This window comes from Pteropus vampyrus, unplaced genomic scaffold, assembly GCF_000151845.1.
Source record: "Pteropus vampyrus isolate Shadow unplaced genomic scaffold, Pvam_2.0 Scaffold642, whole genome shotgun sequence".
In the NCBI taxonomy this organism is placed as follows: Eukaryota; Metazoa; Chordata; class Mammalia; order Chiroptera; family Pteropodidae; genus Pteropus; species Pteropus vampyrus.
The window spans coordinates 140,809-160,384 of NW_011889423.1; the positions used below are offsets into that span (position 1 = coordinate 140,809).

The 19,576-nt window shown below is 42.8% G+C and overlaps 1 protein-coding gene and 1 long non-coding RNA gene across 2 annotated transcripts in view; both read right to left on the reverse strand.

Moving 5' to 3' along the window:
• TEP1 (telomerase associated protein 1) overlaps window positions 1-13,508 on the reverse strand; it is a 35,877-nt gene extending 22,369 nt beyond the window's left edge. Inside the window, exons 1-13 of the mRNA XM_011385016.2 lie at window positions 13,393-13,508; window positions 9,837-10,426; window positions 8,513-8,695; window positions 8,090-8,219; window positions 7,460-7,464; window positions 7,202-7,363; window positions 6,618-6,779; window positions 6,231-6,311; window positions 4,955-5,079; window positions 4,586-4,743; window positions 1,676-1,785; window positions 1,043-1,133; window positions 629-815 (exon numbers count right to left, since the gene is read on the reverse strand). Coding sequence (XP_011383318.1) covers window positions 629-815; window positions 1,043-1,133; window positions 1,676-1,785; window positions 4,586-4,743; window positions 4,955-5,079; window positions 6,231-6,311; window positions 6,618-6,779; window positions 7,202-7,363; window positions 7,460-7,464; window positions 8,090-8,219; window positions 8,513-8,695; window positions 9,837-10,403 — 1,961 coding nt within the window. The 5' untranslated portion in view covers window positions 10,404-10,426; window positions 13,393-13,508. The remainder of the gene's footprint in view (window positions 1-628; window positions 816-1,042; window positions 1,134-1,675; window positions 1,786-4,585; window positions 4,744-4,954; window positions 5,080-6,230; window positions 6,312-6,617; window positions 6,780-7,201; window positions 7,364-7,459; window positions 7,465-8,089; window positions 8,220-8,512; window positions 8,696-9,836; window positions 10,427-13,392) is intronic.
• LOC111733796 lies at window positions 3,124-4,569 on the reverse strand. The gene is made up of 2 exons (XR_002778173.1): window positions 4,372-4,569; window positions 3,124-4,261 (listed from the first exon to the last, which is right to left on the reverse strand). It is a non-coding gene; the product is annotated as an uncharacterized LOC111733796 (long non-coding RNA).
• Window positions 13,509-19,576: the final 6,068 nt, after the last annotated feature.

Sequence of the window (19,576 nt, forward strand, 5' to 3'; positions counted from 1 at the left end):
TTACGTCTGTGTTTGAACCTGACTGATAACTACATATGTGTCAAAAAAAAAAACACGTCTGTGTTTGAACCTGACTGATAACTACATATGTGTCAGAAAAGAGAGCAAGAGAAACAAAAAGAAAAAAGGATATCACAAAGAAGAAAAAGAAAAAAAACATGAAGCAGAGCAGAAGCAGAGAAGACACTAGCATGCACAAAGAGAAAGGGAGATGCTACACAGACTCATGGAATCCACAGAAACCAATAAAATAATCACAGAGAATTTCGTTTCATGATCTCTCTATAAGACAACGTTGATTTCGTTTCATGATCTCTCTATAAGACAACGTTGAATTCAGATTTCGTTTCATGATCTCTCTATAAGACAACGTTGAAGACAAGGTTTTCTGTGCAAGAAATGATTGGAACCAAACAAGTCTGAGCCATTGGGATGACTGACAAGCATATGTTTACAGAATAAAAGTGACTCCCAAATCCTGTCAGGGTACCTCTTGCTGCCCATCCTTTGCTCCCAGATAGCACATGTGTGCACGCAGGCATGCGCGCGCGCACGCACGCACACACGCACACACACGCACGCACACGCGCACACACACGCGCGCGCACACACACACACACACACACACCTGGTCCTGTGTATTTTCAGCTTCTCCCGCTTGAGTTGCTCATATATCACAGGTATCGCCATTGCTGCCCGAAGTTTCCGACGACTTAAGAGGGAAGGCTGGCTCTCTTTGGAATGCCTCTTGCCATTTCTTAAGTTTCTAATCATTATCTGCTTCATCAATTGTGTGTTGGAAGGAAATGGTAATTCTGTGTGGCAACAGGTGAATATTTTCAGTCAGGCAGCTTCTATTCCCTCATCTTGTTTTCCCATCAACCTGTCCTGTGCCACAACCCTTGGGGCTGGCAAGCATCTGACCTTTGCCCACCCTACACCCTGAGACTAGAAGGCAAGAGGCTGAAAATTACCAGTCACGTTGCCTTGTCTATTCTCAGACATGAAAGACAAATAAGAGTTGGAAGAAAAGGGATAATACCTTTATTTTTTAATTGACCCTCAAGGCCACTGATGGAATCATGGGCATTAAGGAATCTGAATGGAAACTGTCGACTGTGGATCACAGATTTCTGGAAAGCAATGGAGGGGTCATGAGTATGCGGGGCATTAGGGGCCTCAGTGACCAGGAATAAGAGATAATCACTCCAGATATGTGGAAAGGTGAGGAAAGACAAGATGGATATCAGAGAAGAGATATAGAGAAAGGGAGAAAAGAGAAAGTCGTCATGTGAGAATATGAGAAGAGGTAAAGAAGAGAGGTGAGGAAGTAACGGAAGGGGCCTGTTTCTCATCTGTCAGACTCCCTCTGAAATAAGTTAAATCACAGAAGGGCCTCTTCCTGGTAAATCACTAATCTCAGAAAATAAAAAGGAAAGTTCTTACGCTCTAATTTCTCAAAGGGGTGATGAACCCCCAGATTTATCTCCCCCAACCTATCTGTATCTCCAGACTTATTTACAGCCCACATGGAAATAGCCTAGTGGCCATGACCTTCCCTAGCCACAAAGAAAAGCCTGCAGCAGCATCTCCACACCCACCTCTAATATTTACTGTATAGATTAAGTCAATCTATAGAAGCAGGGGCACACAGCTCCCTGCCTCACACACATACCGCATCTTGGAGTCTCTGGAGTACCAGCTCGTGGTGGCGGGCACTGATTCCAACCCGCAGCAGGTTGCACAGATTCCGAAGCATGGCCATGAAAGGAAGCTTCCCACTGTCTGCAGAAGATCGGGAATAGGGTAAGAAAAGCGAACAAAAGATGAGAGAGAGGTCAGAGACCAGAGAAAGGAGTTCAGAGGCCATGTAGAAATTTCAGGATGTAGGGAATGAGGTCCTAACATATAACCTATCCTACTCAAAATGTTTAAAGGTCTGGAAAGAAAAAAATAGGGTTGGCCTGAAGTTTGGAGCAAAATTTATACAACACTATTTATGGGATGGCTGTTTCGATAAATAACTTATGTTTATCCCTTTGTCTGTTGGGTCCAGCCCTGAGATTGGGCTCAGCTGGCAAAATATATTCTCCATACTTTTCAGATAAATAAAAGTGAAATTTCCGAGTTTAAGTTTGTTTATTTATACATTGTATACACGTAGTACAATCATTAGTCAACGTTTCAAGGCACGATCTACACCTATGGTAAGGTTCACCATTAATAATAGTGTCCATAAATCCCTATTTCAAATAGTACTCTTGATACCTTTTAATTTTTCTAGCAAACTTGTTGTAAGATCTGATTAAATAGTCATTGTCATTTAAGTACAGGTGAAAAAGACTTGTAATGAACCAGAATTTCACCTGTCACTTTCTTACTGTTCACTCATCCCTGTGGTATTAGTATTATCTTCAAGTCTTAGTTTCCCAATCAAAATCTTTTTAAGGTTTATGTCAGTTTTAGAGGGTTAGTTTGGTTAATACTGAATACTAATTATAAATCCATTTATGGCTCAAAGGTAAGTTGTGATTTCACATTATGTAGAAACCAAAAAAGGTGAGGGAGCATCATCAGTGCCCTCATATTATGGAACTCTTCCTCAATAAACCTCAACGGTCATAAGTGACACATAATCACATAATCATATACTACGTGGACTAAGTGACTATAGGGATTTAATCTATAGAGTAAATATTAGAAAAATGCCTTCTATCTTTTAGGTCAGGGGTCCCCAACCCCTGGGCTGCAGAACGGTACTGGTCTGTGGCCTGTTAGGAACCAGGCCAAAGAGCAGGAGGTGAGTGGCGGGCAGTGAGCAAAGCTTCATCTGTATTTGCAGCTGCTCCACAGCGCTAGCATCATCGCCTCAGCTCCACCTCAGATCATCAGGCATTAGATTCTCACAGGAACACTGGTCCCTGGTGCTAAAAAGGTTGGGGACTGCTGTTGTAGATAAAGGTAAACATAAGTAGGAGGTGTGACATTTTTCCTGGGTACCCTAGAGGTGCATTCAGACCACTTTAGAGACCAGACCTGTCAGCCCCTATACCCACATCCCAGGCAACACCCTGCACTATCAGCAGCTTTCAACAGGAGAGTAGAAAAATTAGGTTGTATACACAATATGAGTGATGTGTGACAACTAATGAACTATTGTATCTTTCGTGAAGTCACAAGTTTCTCTCAACTGTCGCCATGTATGAAAGTGTTTCTAGATCATTTTGGTAAGAATTTAAGTCCAATATCACATTTATGATACTAGAAAATAACATGAGTATTTATCCAATAGACTGAGAAATTCACTGATTTCATTCCAAAAAATTGTTAATGAGCCTGTGGTCTCCAAAGAAGGATCTGTGTATCTAATTACATTTTACCTTATATTTTATACTTATGTTTATATATTATATTTTCCTTTATGTATTTCTGTTTACTCTCTTATCTGTTTATATAATTATATGTTATGTATTTCTTAAAGTGCATAATTTATTAGTGCATGTAAAAAATTTTTAAAAATACATGTACATATATTCTGGTGTATTAAAAAAATTTTTGACCAAAAAACCTTGGAAACCACTGGGTTAGACTATGGGCATTTATCTCAGCCAGGAAATATATTTTTAGTATTCAAAGGCTGAGGGAAGACGTGGAGGTGATGCATACTAGAGTCACCTACATATACTGGCTGCCATCCAAGCCCTTTTATTCTACTCCACCCAAAGTTGAATCAATATTGAGGAAGAGGTTGTCGGACATCTGAGTGCATGTGTGTGTATTTTAATGCCCATGTGATTCTGATGTGTACACCACCAGTGACAACCACAGAGTGAGAGGAGTGCTAAGCAACTGAGCAACTCAGGCTGACTCAAGTACAATATAAAAATGGCAGTTCACAGAGAAATAAGGCAAAAGCTATCTTGGGCTTCTGAAGCTCCAAAATAAAAAGTCTATAAAACTCAAACAGTCAAAAGGCGCACAGTACAGTTAGATATTTCTCAAAAGAAAGAAGTTGACTTAAAATTTTCAAAGATATAAGAGGAAATAAAACAAAATAGAGCCTTCTATAATTAAAAATAAACTAACAACAATAAAAAAAAAAAAAAAAAAACAGAGAGAAAGAGAAGATTGAAAGTAAGTTGGTCCTCCCCTATCTGAATTTAGTTTAATCAATGTGGGCAAATTACCTTAAATGTCATGTCCTGAATATGAATTTCTGTGGAGATTCCACTGTGCCTTGTGCCAGTCAGTTCTACCTTGTCTGGATGAGTTAGACAGATATTGATACAAGTGAGGTCAGAGGGAAGGTGCCACTTTTGTCATGTGTTGATAAAGGCTTATATATCATCTAAACACATCTGAAATAATTACCTATCTATGATGCCAGTGCTATTCAAAGCAGGCACCACTGTCCACTTGGGTGTGGTCAATGGCAGACCTTATAAGTCCAATCGTTTTCGGTGACGCAACTACCAAGCAAGAAGATAACTGCATCCTGCCATGGAAATCTTCTAGCCAAGGTCCAAAACAGAGAGGCATAAATGGAGAAGAGAAGAAGGGAGTGTGATGGTCAGGGTTCCCCTACCGATGAGTTCCTCCCAGACAGAAGCTTTGTTTCCCCGCAAGCTCAGCTCCCGCTCCCAGGTCTCTGGCCTAGCCAGCTTCATCCGCTTCCCAGCTCTGCTAAAATCCCACGGTCCAGGGAGGTGACTTCGAGAAAAGGCCTGTAGGTTGGAGGGGTATCTGGAACAGAGGAGGAAAAGCTTATTATTTCAAAGTCAGGTGAAAATAACTCAGGAAAGGTGAGCCAGTCAAAGCCAGTCAATCTAATTTATAGGCCATGTTTGCCCAAACCAATGTGGCTGGCCTCCGAACTACAGTGGTTAGAGTCACGGATGTTGAAAAGTCATGGAGTTACCCAAATGGAATGTACATTCAGGGTGTATATTCTCACCTGTAGCCCAGCAGGGCGTAGACGTGCTGGGCAGGCTCCTGGATATGCAGTCGCTGTACTAACTTCTTCAGGGTGAACCTTGATTGATTTTTTTTCTCTGGCACTGCATTGTAGGTCTCCTCAAACTGTGGAAATATCCCCAAATCCCACAGGGGTCATTTAATCTATAGCCATGGTTATTTTCTTCAGAATGTAGAACCTAAGACCATCGATACATATGAGGTCATTTCTTTCCCCAAAGTAGATTTGGGCAAAGAGTGGGAATAGGGAGTAAAAAAACTCTAGCAACAAGAGCTCTTATGGCAAGCATAAGATTGCAGTGTTTTGGGGTCACTGTGTTTCATTTACACAAGACCGAACTATCAATGGTAAAGTGGGATGACTGACTTGTGAAAAACAAGATAGGGATAGAATGAACAGAGAATACCTAGTTCTTAGAGGATAGGGAAAAGCAGTTCTTATTTAAATCACTGAGACTTGGAACAGGGAAATGGAGGCAACAGAACAATGCAGGCTGTAAGGAGTTAAAAAACTGAAAGAAGCTGGCTTTCAGAATCTTCTATGGTAGAAGAGCTAAGTTTGGGATATGTTAATAGGATGAAGAGAAAAGATCAGTTGACCACCTGAGAATGTGTTTTCTTGTAATGCTAATATGTATTTGCCTAATAATCTATTTTAATGATGATGATGGTGATAGATATCACTTATTCAGTGCCAGGTATTGTTAGAAATACTTGAAATACAATAACTGATTTAATCCTCACAAAAACCCAATGAAGTAGGTACTGCTATTATCCTCATTTTATACCTGAGGAAAGTGAGGCAAGAGAGGGTAAGTCATTTGGCCAAAGTCACATGGCCCTCAAGTGCTGGTAGTGTTGGGATTCAAACCCAGGTGCTCTGCATCCATATTCTATGCTCTTAACCACTAAGTGCAATGCATTGTCATTCATGCAAAACCAATTTGTTTGACTTGTGTTTTAAACTTCCTATGGAAGGTAGATGTTTCATGTCTTTAACTCATTTATCCAGCCGGACATGAGATTCATCAGTAAAGTATAATACTTAGAAGAGTGAAATGAGGAAATAAACAAAGCTTTTCCCAGTGCTCTCAAAACCTAACCCCGTAGTCAGGTTGAGATTCCCCAGGTAGGAGACTAGCATGTGCCTACCACACCCATTATTATATCTCTAAACCAAATGGGATTCCATTTCTAAATATTAGTTGAGAAAAGATTGTACACGCACATACAGAACCACAGAACAAGGCACGCACCTTCTTCTGTTTATTCTTAAGCTGCTGCTGAAGGTGCTTTAGCAAATACTGCTGTGTCTCAGAAAATGGATGCTCCGTCTTCTGTAGGGACAAGAGGAGAAGTTTCCAAAAGAGAAAGGAAGTTGGCCCTGGAGAGACCTATTCCAATAGCCCCGAAGGCCCATCTCTATCAAAAAGGAAGCCAGCTAGGACAGATGCAGGCTCTGCCCTCTGCCTCAAGCTCTACCGGGCCCTTCTGCATTTCTCTGACTCCATTTGCTCCTGGTGGTAGGAACACGTCAGATGCTTAATGTGGGATCCCCCAGGGTCAGCATGTTCCTTTATCCCTCCCTTTCGAGAGAAAAGGGACCTGGGCTATGAATGACCAGGGTTGAGGCAGAGACTGACTGGAGGGTGTGGGGGTCTGCGGGGACGTCTCTTGGCCCGATGCTTCCGGGGGTTGTACTTGGCCAGCTGGTACTCATCAAACTGGGCAAATTTGTCCGTCATGGCAGCACGCAGGCAGGCAGGCAGAGGCACCAGCTTGTTCTCCTCTCCTTCTGCCAGGCTCTGTCAGAGAGAGAGAAGAGACCATCAGGAGTGAGCCCCAAACAAATCCTCCAAAACAAAACAAGACCCTTCATGGGGTTAAATGAGAGCACAAAATAAGGAGTGAGTTCCCAACTCCAGCTCTAAAATTACAGTTTCTGTGGTACTGGGCTAGTCAGCAGACTTCAATAATTCTCATTTTCTTCACTGTAAATACAAGGTCCAGAATAGACCAATTTTTCTAACTGTGGTCCAGCCCTTCTCAATCGTATTCTCCCTCTGCGGCATCTCAGCCTGATACCAGGAAACGTTGTCCTGTCTGGACATCAAGGTTGAAGACAGCTCAGGGGAAGCCAAACTGTCTGAGATTTTCTCTAGGGATGCAGGGAGCAAAGAAGAGGGAATCAAGTGAGGGCCAAGGCTTAGGGAGGTGAATATCATACCTGATAGAACTCAGCTACCTGGATCCAATCAGAAGGCAGTTGGACAATGGCACAGAAATATCGTCGCAGGTGGGGGCGGCAGACTGGCAAGAAGGCAGCAATGGCTAAGACTATGTTGGCTACATCCCGGACATTCAGCTGCTGCCTGGCGTACAGAGATGCCTAGGGCACAGAATGGTGAGGGTGAGCATTTCAGCCACTTCTCCCAGAGCTTCATGCCTTAAACTAACTTGCTTATCTAATCAACCTGCATAAAACCTTTACTGAGCCCTCCATATTGTCTATAAAATATAAGGTCCAAGCCTCTTGGCTTTGCATCTAAGCCCTCCATAATCTAGCTTGTATCCACCTTTGCAACATATCTTCTCCTGAGTCTACTGATCTCCTCCCGGGTCAACCAGGCCCCTTCCCTCTTTGCAAGACCTCCCACCACCAGCATCTATCAAAGACTTATTAAGTGTTCAAGTGCTGATTAAACCTGCCATCTTCCAAAGCCTCAAATAAAACATTTTTCCCCTCTTCTCTGCTTCTGAAACATTCACTATCTACTATGCCATTTGCATTTACATAATATTTGGGAGTGTTTTGCCGCTATAACAATACCATAAGCTCCTTAAGAGCCAAATCATGTTTCATTCTATCTATTGGTATGACTCTCAAGGCCCAGTACTGTGTACTTAGCCTGTGTACTTGCTGAACAAATGAACCCTCATATGCTCCTTCCCAATCCCACTTGCCCCACTCCTCAGAGAACCCCAGGGACCAGACCTCCTACTCATCCAGAGACTTTATTCCCTTCCTAAGTAAAGCACCTTCCACCTGCAGCATGAAGCTGGTAACCATCCCCCTCACACACCATAAGCATGTTCCTAGCTCCCAGCTTTCCACACCCATCCTCAGGCTCCAAAGGAGCAAGTTTACTACAGACTTCCAGGAGGGAAGCCTTGGTAGGGTCCGCTGCATCTTTCATCTTTACATTTGATGCCACAGTGGAGCACAGCAAGCTCATTAGAGCCATCTAGGAATTGGGAAAGAGGGGGTAGAAAGAGGAAATGAGGACCAACTTCAGCATCCACTCAGGTCAACTTAGAAAATCAAGGACAGAGAGAATGGACCCCAGATTCAAGAATATATTTGTCCAACCCAGAGGTTAGAAAAGGGGATTAGGAAGTGAGAAATAAGAGCTGGGTGCCACCCTTCCTTCCCTTTCCACCTGTGAAGATCTGGTTCAGCTTTAGGGCACCACTCCTCCCACCCACCCCCCACCTTTCCCTCCACTACCATCAACCTCTCCCATTATGAAACTTTTACCTTCTTTTCCTGAAGGGCCTGGTCTGTGAGCTCAGGATGAGATTCAGAGTCCCCAGGGGTGAGCTTCAGGGCCAGCTCCTCCACTTCCTCCTCTTCTCCCAAGCTTAGACTATAAAAAGGCATCTGAGCCTCTGCCCATTCCTTCTCTTCTGACTTCTTCTCTCCGGAAGAGGACCAGTGACCCTGGGGATGGTGGCAGTTAATTACAGCATGCACCCACAACCCCTTGAACATGGAGAGATCTGAAGGCAGCTCCCAGGGATAGGAAGAGTCTGCATCTATCCTCTAGTACCAACTCCTTTCCCTTCACACCCAGTATTGACCTGTCCTGTCTGGTGTAGGGATCTTACTGTCACACATACCACCTTCCCCAACTAAATCTTCTGAGCCTTTGCTCAGATGCCTCATGATCTTTCCCCTTGCTTTCATCTTATTGATGTCACAGCCTAGAGCCTGACCTCACCACCACCACCCACCACACACACATATACCTCCTATGATGCTATTAAAGTATTCTGGAGTCAGAATAAAAAGGGCCACATCCAGGGTCAATCCCCTAGCAACCTTGAGCTGCTTAAACTCTGAACCTCAGCTTCCTCATTCTCTACCACCTACCTGTTGGGCCACTAGAAGATTAAATGGGATATTGTGTGTATGACTTCCAGCAGGTTGCAAAGCCCTAAATAAATGTTAAGATGGCAGTAGTTGTCATCCTGACAATGACCCTGTGAAGCAGATTTTCACTGACCTCATTTTAAAGGTGAGGAAATCAAAGCTTCAAAAGGTTAAGAATTTTGCCTAAGGTTGTATGGCTTGTAATTAGCAGAGACAGTATAGGGCTCAGATTAACCTTTCCTTCTGTCCTAATCTCAAGGCTTTGGAGGAGAATGTGTGTTTGTCTACTGATTCTGATATTTATACTAAATGCTCATGTATATGTGTACAAGTGGACATGTGTTGCATGTGCACATACAAGAAGGTGGGAAGGATATAGCAGATGTGTCTCATGCCTGAGATAAGATCTCGAAAGCACTTGATTTAACTCTGCTACTGCAATATAATGCTGGCTCGCCTCCTGAGTAGAGGCTTTCTAAGGACAAGGCCTGTTTTTGCTCTAATGTCCAGAATCTCTGAACTAGATATGCAATAAGGGTAATGATGCTGATGAAGATAGCCCTGGGGTAAAAGACACCTCAGGAAGAGGCTCTGAAGAGAAAAGGTACACAGACACAGAGCAATACAGAGAGACACTGTAACACTGAAAGCTAGGGACGAGAGCATCCAACAGACGTGATCAGAGTCAACAAGCATCTGGAGCTATTACCAAAGCTGTTTCCTGAGTTCTCTCTGTGACAGATATGGATTTCAGGGCCCTGGGGTGGGTCAGAAGGCCTAGTCCATCAGAGAGGCACTCAGCCCTCCAAACTGGAGGCTCAGAGAACACATGGTTGCTGGTATTCAGGCTACACAGATCAGCTTGCACCAGGGGAGATATCTGGGGACCCTGGGGCACAGGGCTGGCAGACACAGTGCTCTTTAGAATGTGGAGCGTGGCCAGGCACCGGTTCTCCAAGGAGAGAATGTTCGGGTGGGCAGACACAAGCCCGTGTGGTTTCTCCATGGCCTTCAGGTCAGGGAGCATGGCCAGGCACCGGTTCTCCAAAGAGAGAATGTCCAGGTAGGTAGACACATGCCCATGTGGTTTCTCCAAGGTCTTCAGGTCAGGAAGTGTGGCGAGGCACTGGTTCTCTAAGGAGAGGATGTCCGAGTGGGCAGACACATGCCCGTGTGGTTTCTCCATGGCCTTCAGGTCAGGAAGTGTGGCCAGGCACTGGTTCTCCAAAGACAGAATGTTCGAGTGAGCAGACACATGCCCATGGAGTTTCTCCATGGCTGGAGCCCAACCAATATATCCTAAAAGGAGAAAAGGTGATGAGCACCTAGCTATACTGGGAGTGCATTTGCACTGGAAATATATCTTTCTCATAGCCCTCTTGGTAATGTCAGTGACCTGCAGGCAGAGAATAACCAGTATTTCTTTTGCCAGAACTGGGTTCATTTTAAGGATATATTCAGTGTTATACAGCAGGGGTCCCCAACCTCCGGAACTGGGCCACACAGCAGGAGGTGAGCGGTGGGCTAGTGAGCAAAGCTTTGTCTATCTGCAGCTATTCCCCAGTGCTAGCATCACCGCCTCAGCACCACCTCAGATCATAAGCATTAGATTCTCATAGGAGCACCAAAAAGGTGCCTTGGTGCCAAAAAGGTTGAGGACTGCTGTTCTTCAGTGAGAATACAGGGGGTACTCTAAGAGAGAGGAGTAGAGAAAGGTAAGGCAGAAGCTTAAGAGCTTAACCAGAAGCTTAACCAGCTACTGTCCTGGTTTTCCTCTTAATTCTGACCACACCTTGTTGAGGATTCCTTCTCTGCTATTCCTTGAATATTAATGCTCCTTAGAGTTCTATTCTAATCATTCTATATACCTTCCCAGTATGGTCTCACCTATTCTGTGACTCCAAATAACATTTCTATGGCTGACGACTCACAAATTTATTCCTTGATCTAAATCTCATCTGAGCTTCAAACTCATTTACCCATTTGCCCATTGGACATGTCCATTTAGATGACATAAAGGTACAAATTCCATAGATCCCACTCCTCCATCTTCCCCAAATCTATCCCCTCTCCTTTGCCCCTTCTGCTTACAGGGATATGGAGTAAAATAGATTTGAGTTTAAATCCTTATAGGACCTTAAATCTACTTGGGCCCTTGAGCTAGTTACTTAAACTCTGTGTGCCTCAGTTTCTTCATTTACAAAATTGAGATAAATGCCTCCCCGCAGAGTTGCTATAGGAATACATGAGAAAAAATATAGGAAGCCCTTAAAGCAGTGCCTGGTGCTTAGTAAGTATTCAATAAATGGAATCTATGGTTATTTGTTATTATCACCCAATAAACTACCAAATCCTATTGATTCTACTCCCTCAGTGTCTCTCACATCTATCTAATTCTCTCCATTTTGCCTGCCATCACCTTTCTTGAAACCTTTCAATCCATGTGGCACACAGTATGTAGATCTGTCTAAAGGCGCTACCCAATACATACCCCATCCACCTTTTACTACATTACCTTGTTTATTTTATCATGATAAAAAATTATCTTGTTTACTTGTTTGCCTACTTGTTCACTGTTTCTCTTTACTAAAATAGAACTCCCTGAGGGTCAGGACTCCTTGGTCTTGTTTCCCTCTGTATGCTCAGCATCACACACATAACCTGGCTTCTGATCATCTCCCATCTAACTCAAATCTTTAACCATACAAATTCTTTTGAGTTTATGAACTGCCAAGGTTATCTCCTGATTCTGGATCTTTGCACAGGTAGATGCCTGGAACACTCTTCCTTCTACCAAAACCACCCCCTTACCCAAACCTTCCTTTACCAGGCCAAATTCTACTTTCCTCTCACTCTGCAGGCTTCAATTTAAATGTCAGTTCCTTCAAGGAGCCTTTATTGACACCCAGTACCAGTCTAGTTTAGGGGGCCCTATGTTCTCATAACACCATACCTCTTCTATCATAGAACACATCCTCTGTATTATAATTGCCTGTTTGTCTTTCACCTCACCAGACTATAAATTCCTGAGGACAGAGACCCTTTTAGCCTCGTTCACCACTGTTTCTCCAATGCCCTAGTCAGCAGGTTTCAGAGGCTTTTGCAAATCTAGTGAAAGCTATGGAGCTTTTTCTCAGAAAAACATCAGTATTTCACATTCAATTTTCAGGGAGTCCATCCATGGACCTCTTAGAATCTCCATTAACTGCAAATTAAGAATCTCTGACAGAATGCTTTAACTTATATCATTAGGAATATATTTACTTATTTGGACAAATGCTTATCTCCTATTTACATTTAAGTGTTTTAGGAATAAGTATGTTGTTAAGTCAATCACTTAAATCTTAAATGCAAGAGCTTATAAACAGGAACATAGAATATTTCCAAGAAAATCTGAATGGACTGACAATCCAGGACCAGAAGGGACAATGGATATCACACTGTACATCAGCGTGGGCAAATTACGAGAATGATGGCCTCTGCACCCTGTATACTTCCCTCATGTCTTTGCACTATATAAGCCCCCAGGAGAAGGAGTGAGAATCTCAAAATTAACTCAAGATTTTAAAAAAAAAAAAAGTCTCAAAAGTTAACAGAAAAATACAGTTAAATAGTTTTTGCATTCTGGAGTTTGTGAAAGGAGATTCAGCTGTGGGCTACAAAGGAAAAGTCCCCACTCCCCATCTCCGGTTCATTCTTCAGGGATAACCACTGCTAACAGTTTTATATGAACAGTTTGACACTTTCTATGCATATACAAACATATGCCTCCTCCACTATCGCCACCACCCTTTTCTTTTTTTTTTTTTTTTTTTGCGTTACACAAAGATCATACTTCAGACATTATCCTACATTTGGTATGTTTTGGAGACCTTGCCATATTGACACATTAATACCCACCTCACTTTTAAGTTGGCTATATGATATTCTATCCTGTTTACTACGCACAGCCCGGGTTTCGATTACTCCGAATAGTGCTCGAACCACCCGTTTGTGGCAGCTACGCTCTCCTTACGAGGAACACACAGACCAGGGAAGTTAAGAGAGACTCGCCTGATCTCTTCTTCCTCGTCCGTTGTTTTTCTATACCCTATCCTCCTTGTCCCTCCCTCTTCTCCGCTGGTTTTCTCATCTGCCCTCCTCCCGCCTTATCCCATCCTTCCCGAAGCTGCCCAGAGCCTGGGCCGCGCTCGGCCCTTCCCACCGACTCCCGGCAGCGCAGCCCGGCGCCCCAGAACCCCGGGCCAGGCCAGGGCGGCTTCTACCTGCACTCGGAGCCTCCCGGAGCCACCCGGCAATAGGAAGCAGGAAGCGGACTCCCGCTTGCGCTGATGGGAAGAGTGGGAGCTAAAGGAGAAGCCGGCCAGGGTGCGGGGAGGGGACTGCGCGCGCGCAGAGTAGCGCAGCGGGCGGGGCCGCGCGGTAGCTGCCCAGATCGCAGATTCCCGGTTCGCAGTGCCAATGTAGAGGACATGCGGCGTGAGTTTGGTACCCGCCTACTTTTCTCTTCCCGGTCCTCCTTTCTCTTGGCCCTCAGGCTTCCTCTCTACCAAAGTCCCCTGTTTTGCTAAATTTCCACTCCTTTTTCTCGTATCTTGGAACGACGGTTCTTGAAAAAGATTTTGGTAGGTTCACTGCCTACCTGGACACCTTTTTTTCCTGGTGTCAAAGATAGTTGGACTCTTAATGCATCCAAAAGTTAATTTGTGAAAAGACTTAAAAGAAGACAGAACGTCTAAAGTTATGGCCTGTAACCAGGTGCAGATATGGCATAATTAAGTCAGGGTGAACTGAGAGCAGCCAGTACGCTTCTGGGGGAAATCCGTGGGTTCAAAGAATCTGTTTGGAGCCATTCCGAATGGCTAAGGCAGAACCCTTTCCTAGAAGGTGGGACCAGGCTCAGGGAAGAAACAAGTGACCTTTAGCACGGTAATGCTAGTGCTCTTTCAAGAAGAGCAGGGCCAAACAGGTAGCAGCTGGAGAAATGTGCTCACTTTGAGTAAAACAGGTTATCTGTCTTCTGAAAAATATCATTTTCCTTAGATAGGTACCCTTCATTCTCGAGTAACAGCTGAGCTTCATCTCAGAATTGGAGCATCCTGTCTTCTCAATTTATTGAGCCAGATCACACTTTCTTCCTTAGATTGCCACCCTTACCACCCACCCATCAGTCCCAACACTCTCTTGATAACCAATATTTTATGTCCCCTTTATCCTACTGAACTACAATTTATAAATATAATTTACCTACACACAACTTTAAAATTTAATAAAATATCCTAAGGAGATAGGAAGGAATAATAGAAGAAAGGTGATTTATTATAAAATACTATGAGTTAAGGAATGTAAATATTTGGGCGCCACATTCAGAAAGACACAATGTGGTACTCAGATGCATGCCTCTCTACAGAGAATCACCTTGAATGTAACCGATACAAATGCAGTATGATACAGGGGTATTGGGATGGTGATTGAAATACCATGAATAGAGTTGCTCATATGGCATGATTTTCCAAAATGGAGAATGATTTTTGGCAGGTTTTCAAACAAAGCAAGGTATGATCATCCCATGATGTTCATTGTAGTTGCGTTTCTGGAAAGCTCGGTGTATATTAAACTCTGCATAAAATGCCTTGTGTTTACATTTAAATTTAAGTTAGATCCTAATTACAGTGGCTTTACAACTACATGAGTGATTGGCAAGACAGTTTAAAGTTGTCAGAGATCCAGGAATGTCCCTCATCATGTTGGACATCATGTGGGACATGATTGCTGAATACCTAGCAATCTGAGACCCTGCCCATTAAATGTCTACTCTTATCATTGTGAGAGCCAAAAAAAAGAAGCCTCCACAAATTTCTGAGAACCACCCCCTAGGGTACTGCCCTTGGCGGTCTATCTGTAGGGGAAGGGGAGAAGTTTGAGAGTGAACACAAGACCTAGGAAACCTGAAAGAAGAGGCTGTGCAAGGAGACTAAAGTAGGGGCATATTGAAGAAAAGGAAGTAAGAAGAGAGGAGAGTGCACTTAGGACTTTCTTTCCAAAGTCCTAAATCTATAAGGCCTCCTCCCTTTGGAATATATGTTAGATAATTGTCCCAACCTCAGGGCCTCCTACTCCGTTGCTCTCTGTGGGAACTACCTGCCCCACCAGTGAAAGAACAGCATGTGCAGACACTTCCATCCTAGTCCAATAAGCATTAAAGCATCTGATCTGAGGACACTGGTGATGCAAGAAGAATAACAGCTGGAGACCATGACTTCCTGATTGACACAGAAGATCTAGAGTTTACTTTCTGGTTAGCCACAGCAGCAAAGAAATTCAAGTCCAGCAAGACTTGTGCATTGGAATCACTGAAGATCTTTAAAATATTCCAAAACCCAGGGCATACCCCAGACCAATTAAATTTCAATCTTCAGGGTAGGGCTCAGACATCAGTAGTTTTTGAAGTTCTCCAGATGATACTATTGTACAGATAAGTTTGGGAACCTCTGTCCTAGGATCTCGCTAATCAAAATGGACTATGGACCAGTATTGTCAGCATCACCTTGTTAGAAATGCAGACTCTCAGACCCCACTCCATCTACTGAATCAGAATCAGTAATTTACCAAGATTCCCAGGTTATTCTCACATTAAATTTGAGAAGCACTGGTCTAGATATGTGGGGTGAAGCCTGAGAGTCTACATTTCCAAACACTAACATTTCCCAAACTCTCTCAATGGCAAGATGTTTGCAAAAAGGGTGAGGCCCAGTAGTCTGTGCTAATTTAACAAGCTCTCCAGGCAATTTTGATAATGCTAAAGTTTAAGAACCCTAACTGAAATTAGGATTGTTGCTTACCCCACCTCCCTCGAAAATGTCTGATTCAGGAGACCTGAGATAGAACCCAATAAATCGCATTTCTAGCACATTCTCAGGTAATGGTGATCCTGATCTCTGATCCGGGGACATTTTGAAAACCACTGGTCTAGATTGAGTCCCCAGACAATAACTACCTACCCCCACTGCAGCTTAATAAGAAATGTCCCTGCCACATGTGAATTTTGTTTATGCATATATATGTATATGTATATATACACACACATACATACATATGTGTATATATACGTACATGTATTTTATGTTATATATATGTAACCTCACAGAGTGATCTGATGATAAATGTCTAACTGGGCAGATCATAGTGGGTAATCACTCCCCAAGCATATAACTTCTTTAGTGAAAGGTGTATTGTTGCCTTAAGGAAGCTCTGTCCATTGTTCTTGAGTATCTAGGTTAACACACCATTGAAATTCCGGAAGTAATCCTCTTATTTAGACCCTTCAGAGCATAACCACCCGCAAAAGAGCCATAATCTTAACTATCCTGTACTTCACTTTCTCCCACTTTTATGTTATTTTCCTTATATTTCCTCCTTAATTCCAAATGTAAAAAAGAAACTGCAAAACTGTCATTCTCAGGAGCATTTGAGTTGAGATCTTGCTCCCTGGCATTGTCATCAGTTTGGCTCAAATAAAATCTTATAAAAATTCTTTACAGGTTTGGGCTTCTTACATGGATATCTCTAAAGAATATTTCAGTTGGATTTTGAAGAAGCCATGTAACCTACCTCTGCCTTGCAACAGAAAAAATCTCTCAATGGCAAGATGTTTACAAAATCCAAATTCAGCTTTCTCTCCCATGGACAGTGCTAAATGCATATTGCAAATATTTGTTCCTTTGAGTCCTGCTTTTCTAAACTAGCCACTCTTGAGTTGAAGAAATTTTCTTTCAGATTACTGTCATTGATCAAATCAGGGTGTCTTGCCAATTAGATAACTATACCAGAGCCGAGTAGGCATCCCGTTCCCCATTGGGTTAACCCTCATGGAGCTGTCTTATTTTTCCTATTTCCAATTATGTAAAGGATGACACACTTTCTTCTCCATATACAGTCTACACCTCTAATTGTTGATCAGTGGTATTGAGCTGCATTGTTCAACTGATGAGTTTAGTGTCCAGACTGATTTCTTTCTGGGGTGAAAGAATGCCATCCCCTCAGCCCTTAGCAGCCCCTTTATTAAAGGCCCTACCACCTATTAAAATTGCTCACCTCTTCTAGTCAGTTTTATTGCACACTTCTCATTCCATCCCCCACTTTAATTTGACATTTGTTAAGCACCTATGAAGTGTGAAGGATAGTGCGTAAAATGTATAAACATGCCTCCTGAAGGCTTCACAGTCTCACAAAGGAGAAAGAAATATTCAGAAGTCACAAATATACTAAAACACAAAATACATGGTTGTATGAGAGAGGGACCTTGACCAACTTCCTGGAGGGGATAGACTTTGAACTGGGAAAGCCAAGCTTCTGATAAGAAGTGGAAAAGTGAGTGAGAGCCTGGAGAATATAAACATCATTGGTTCTAATCAGATATTTTTCCCCTTTGTGATTAACTACCTTTAGATTCACAGCTTGTGTTTCTGTTCAGTCAAACCACTGCCAACTTTAAGCATCGCACAAGTTGTAATATATGTACAAGCACTTACTCGGTAGTCCTTGACATCCCAGAGGAGCCTTTCTGGGCCATCTGAAAGACACAGAAGCCAATCTGCAAGTTACATGAACTTCAGAGCCTTCTCCCTTCTGACTCCTCTGACTCAAAACAACTGTGCATTTGGTCTCTGGCCTATTGACATTTACTAACATCTTCACCTTCCTTCAAGTGCTATTTCTCACTATGAGCCATCCTCCCCTGACTAGTCATTGTTGCCAGGCATGATAGATTAAACTAGGCCACAAATTCTTTGCTCTTCCTCCCATTGAGAAGTGGAGTCTGATTTCTAATTTCTTTAATCTGGACTGACCTAGTGACTTGCTTGACTAATATATGTGGCAGAAGTGACAGTTTAGGGCATCTGAGGCTAGGTCCAAGGAACCTTCTTGAACCTTTCACTCGGGGTTCTAAAATACTCCCTCTGGGAGTCCTGAGCTGTCAGGTAAGTCGAACTACCCTAAGACTGCCATGCTGAAGAGGCCACATACAGGTGCTTCAGTTAACAGTCTCAGCTGAGCTCAGCTTTCCAGCCATCCCCACGAGGGTACCAGACATGTGAACATAGCTGTCTTGGGTCCTCTAGACTATCCTATCAATGAACATGGAACAGAAGAATCATCTAGCTGAACCCTGCCTAAATTTAAGTGAAAGCAACGACACATAATATTGTGAGAAATATAGTAAAATGGTTGCTGTTTTATGTCACTAAGTTTTAGGGCAGTTTGTTATGCAGCATTAGATAACTGGAACATTAGACCTGCAATGTGTAAGGCTAGATTACATTGCTGTCATCCTACTTTCCTTAAATATTTTAAAATACCTAATTCTTAACACGTTGAAACAGTGCAATAGTTCCACATAGTAGAATTGCCCATCTTGGGAGATGGGTTAGCTGAGATAGATGCTGACCTCTGTGGCAAATATATCTTCCGAGACAAGGAGACTCAAATCCATGGGATTGATTACAGTCCCTCATCATTCATTCAACAAATATTTATTAATTGGTATCATCAAATTAATCAACATCCAAGCCAACCTCTGGGGTGTATGCAGTGAAGTCACATTTTCCTAATAGCTGTATAGCCCCAGGTTAGGGTCAAGAAATACAAAGAAACACTGTGGTGACCTATAAGGTTTAGTACTTCCTCTCACCCTTGTCCTCTAGTATCTGGTCTTTGTAATGAAAAATGGCCCTGTTTCTCAGCCCACAGAGGTCTTGATGCAAGACAATTAATAGATTTAATATATTGTTCCTATATGTTCTTCTATCCTTTTGCATAGAAATTTAATATCAACTCCCATTCCCTCTCAGAACATTTGTTTAAGAGTGTTAGCACTTAATAACCTCTGCTATCTAAAACTCAGTCAACTTTAGCACTTGCTCATTAGCAAACAGGTGTTTGAACAAAGTGATCAGAGGCCATTTTGGGTGGCAACATTCTCCACTTGCAGCCACAATAGAAATTTATCCAAATTAGTTACCCATATTAGTTACTATGGCCAGGCACCCTAGCCAACCTTACTGACAGAGCCCTAGCCTCTGAGCTCCCTTTCTTAGGCATATTCTGGAGGCTGCTGTGAGACCTACTGGACCTATGCAGCCAGGTAGGTGATGAGGGGCTGGCATTGTTACTTTAGCAGTTAGCAAATCCATAAAGAGAAAAAGCAGACCCATCCAGTGTATAGGGGAAGGACTAAAACATATTACAATCAGATAAAAAATACAATGCTGTGGACTAGTGATCATAGAGGCTCTAAACAGAGCCTGAACAACCTTACCTGTAGTTTGCTAGCCACATTTTCATAGTTAGAGACAAACAGCTGTTATCACTTTTGTAATTGCTCATTCATTTCTCACTGGACAGTTAGTCCAAAGGGTTCAAATGACTCACTCAGGTTGAACAGCTGGT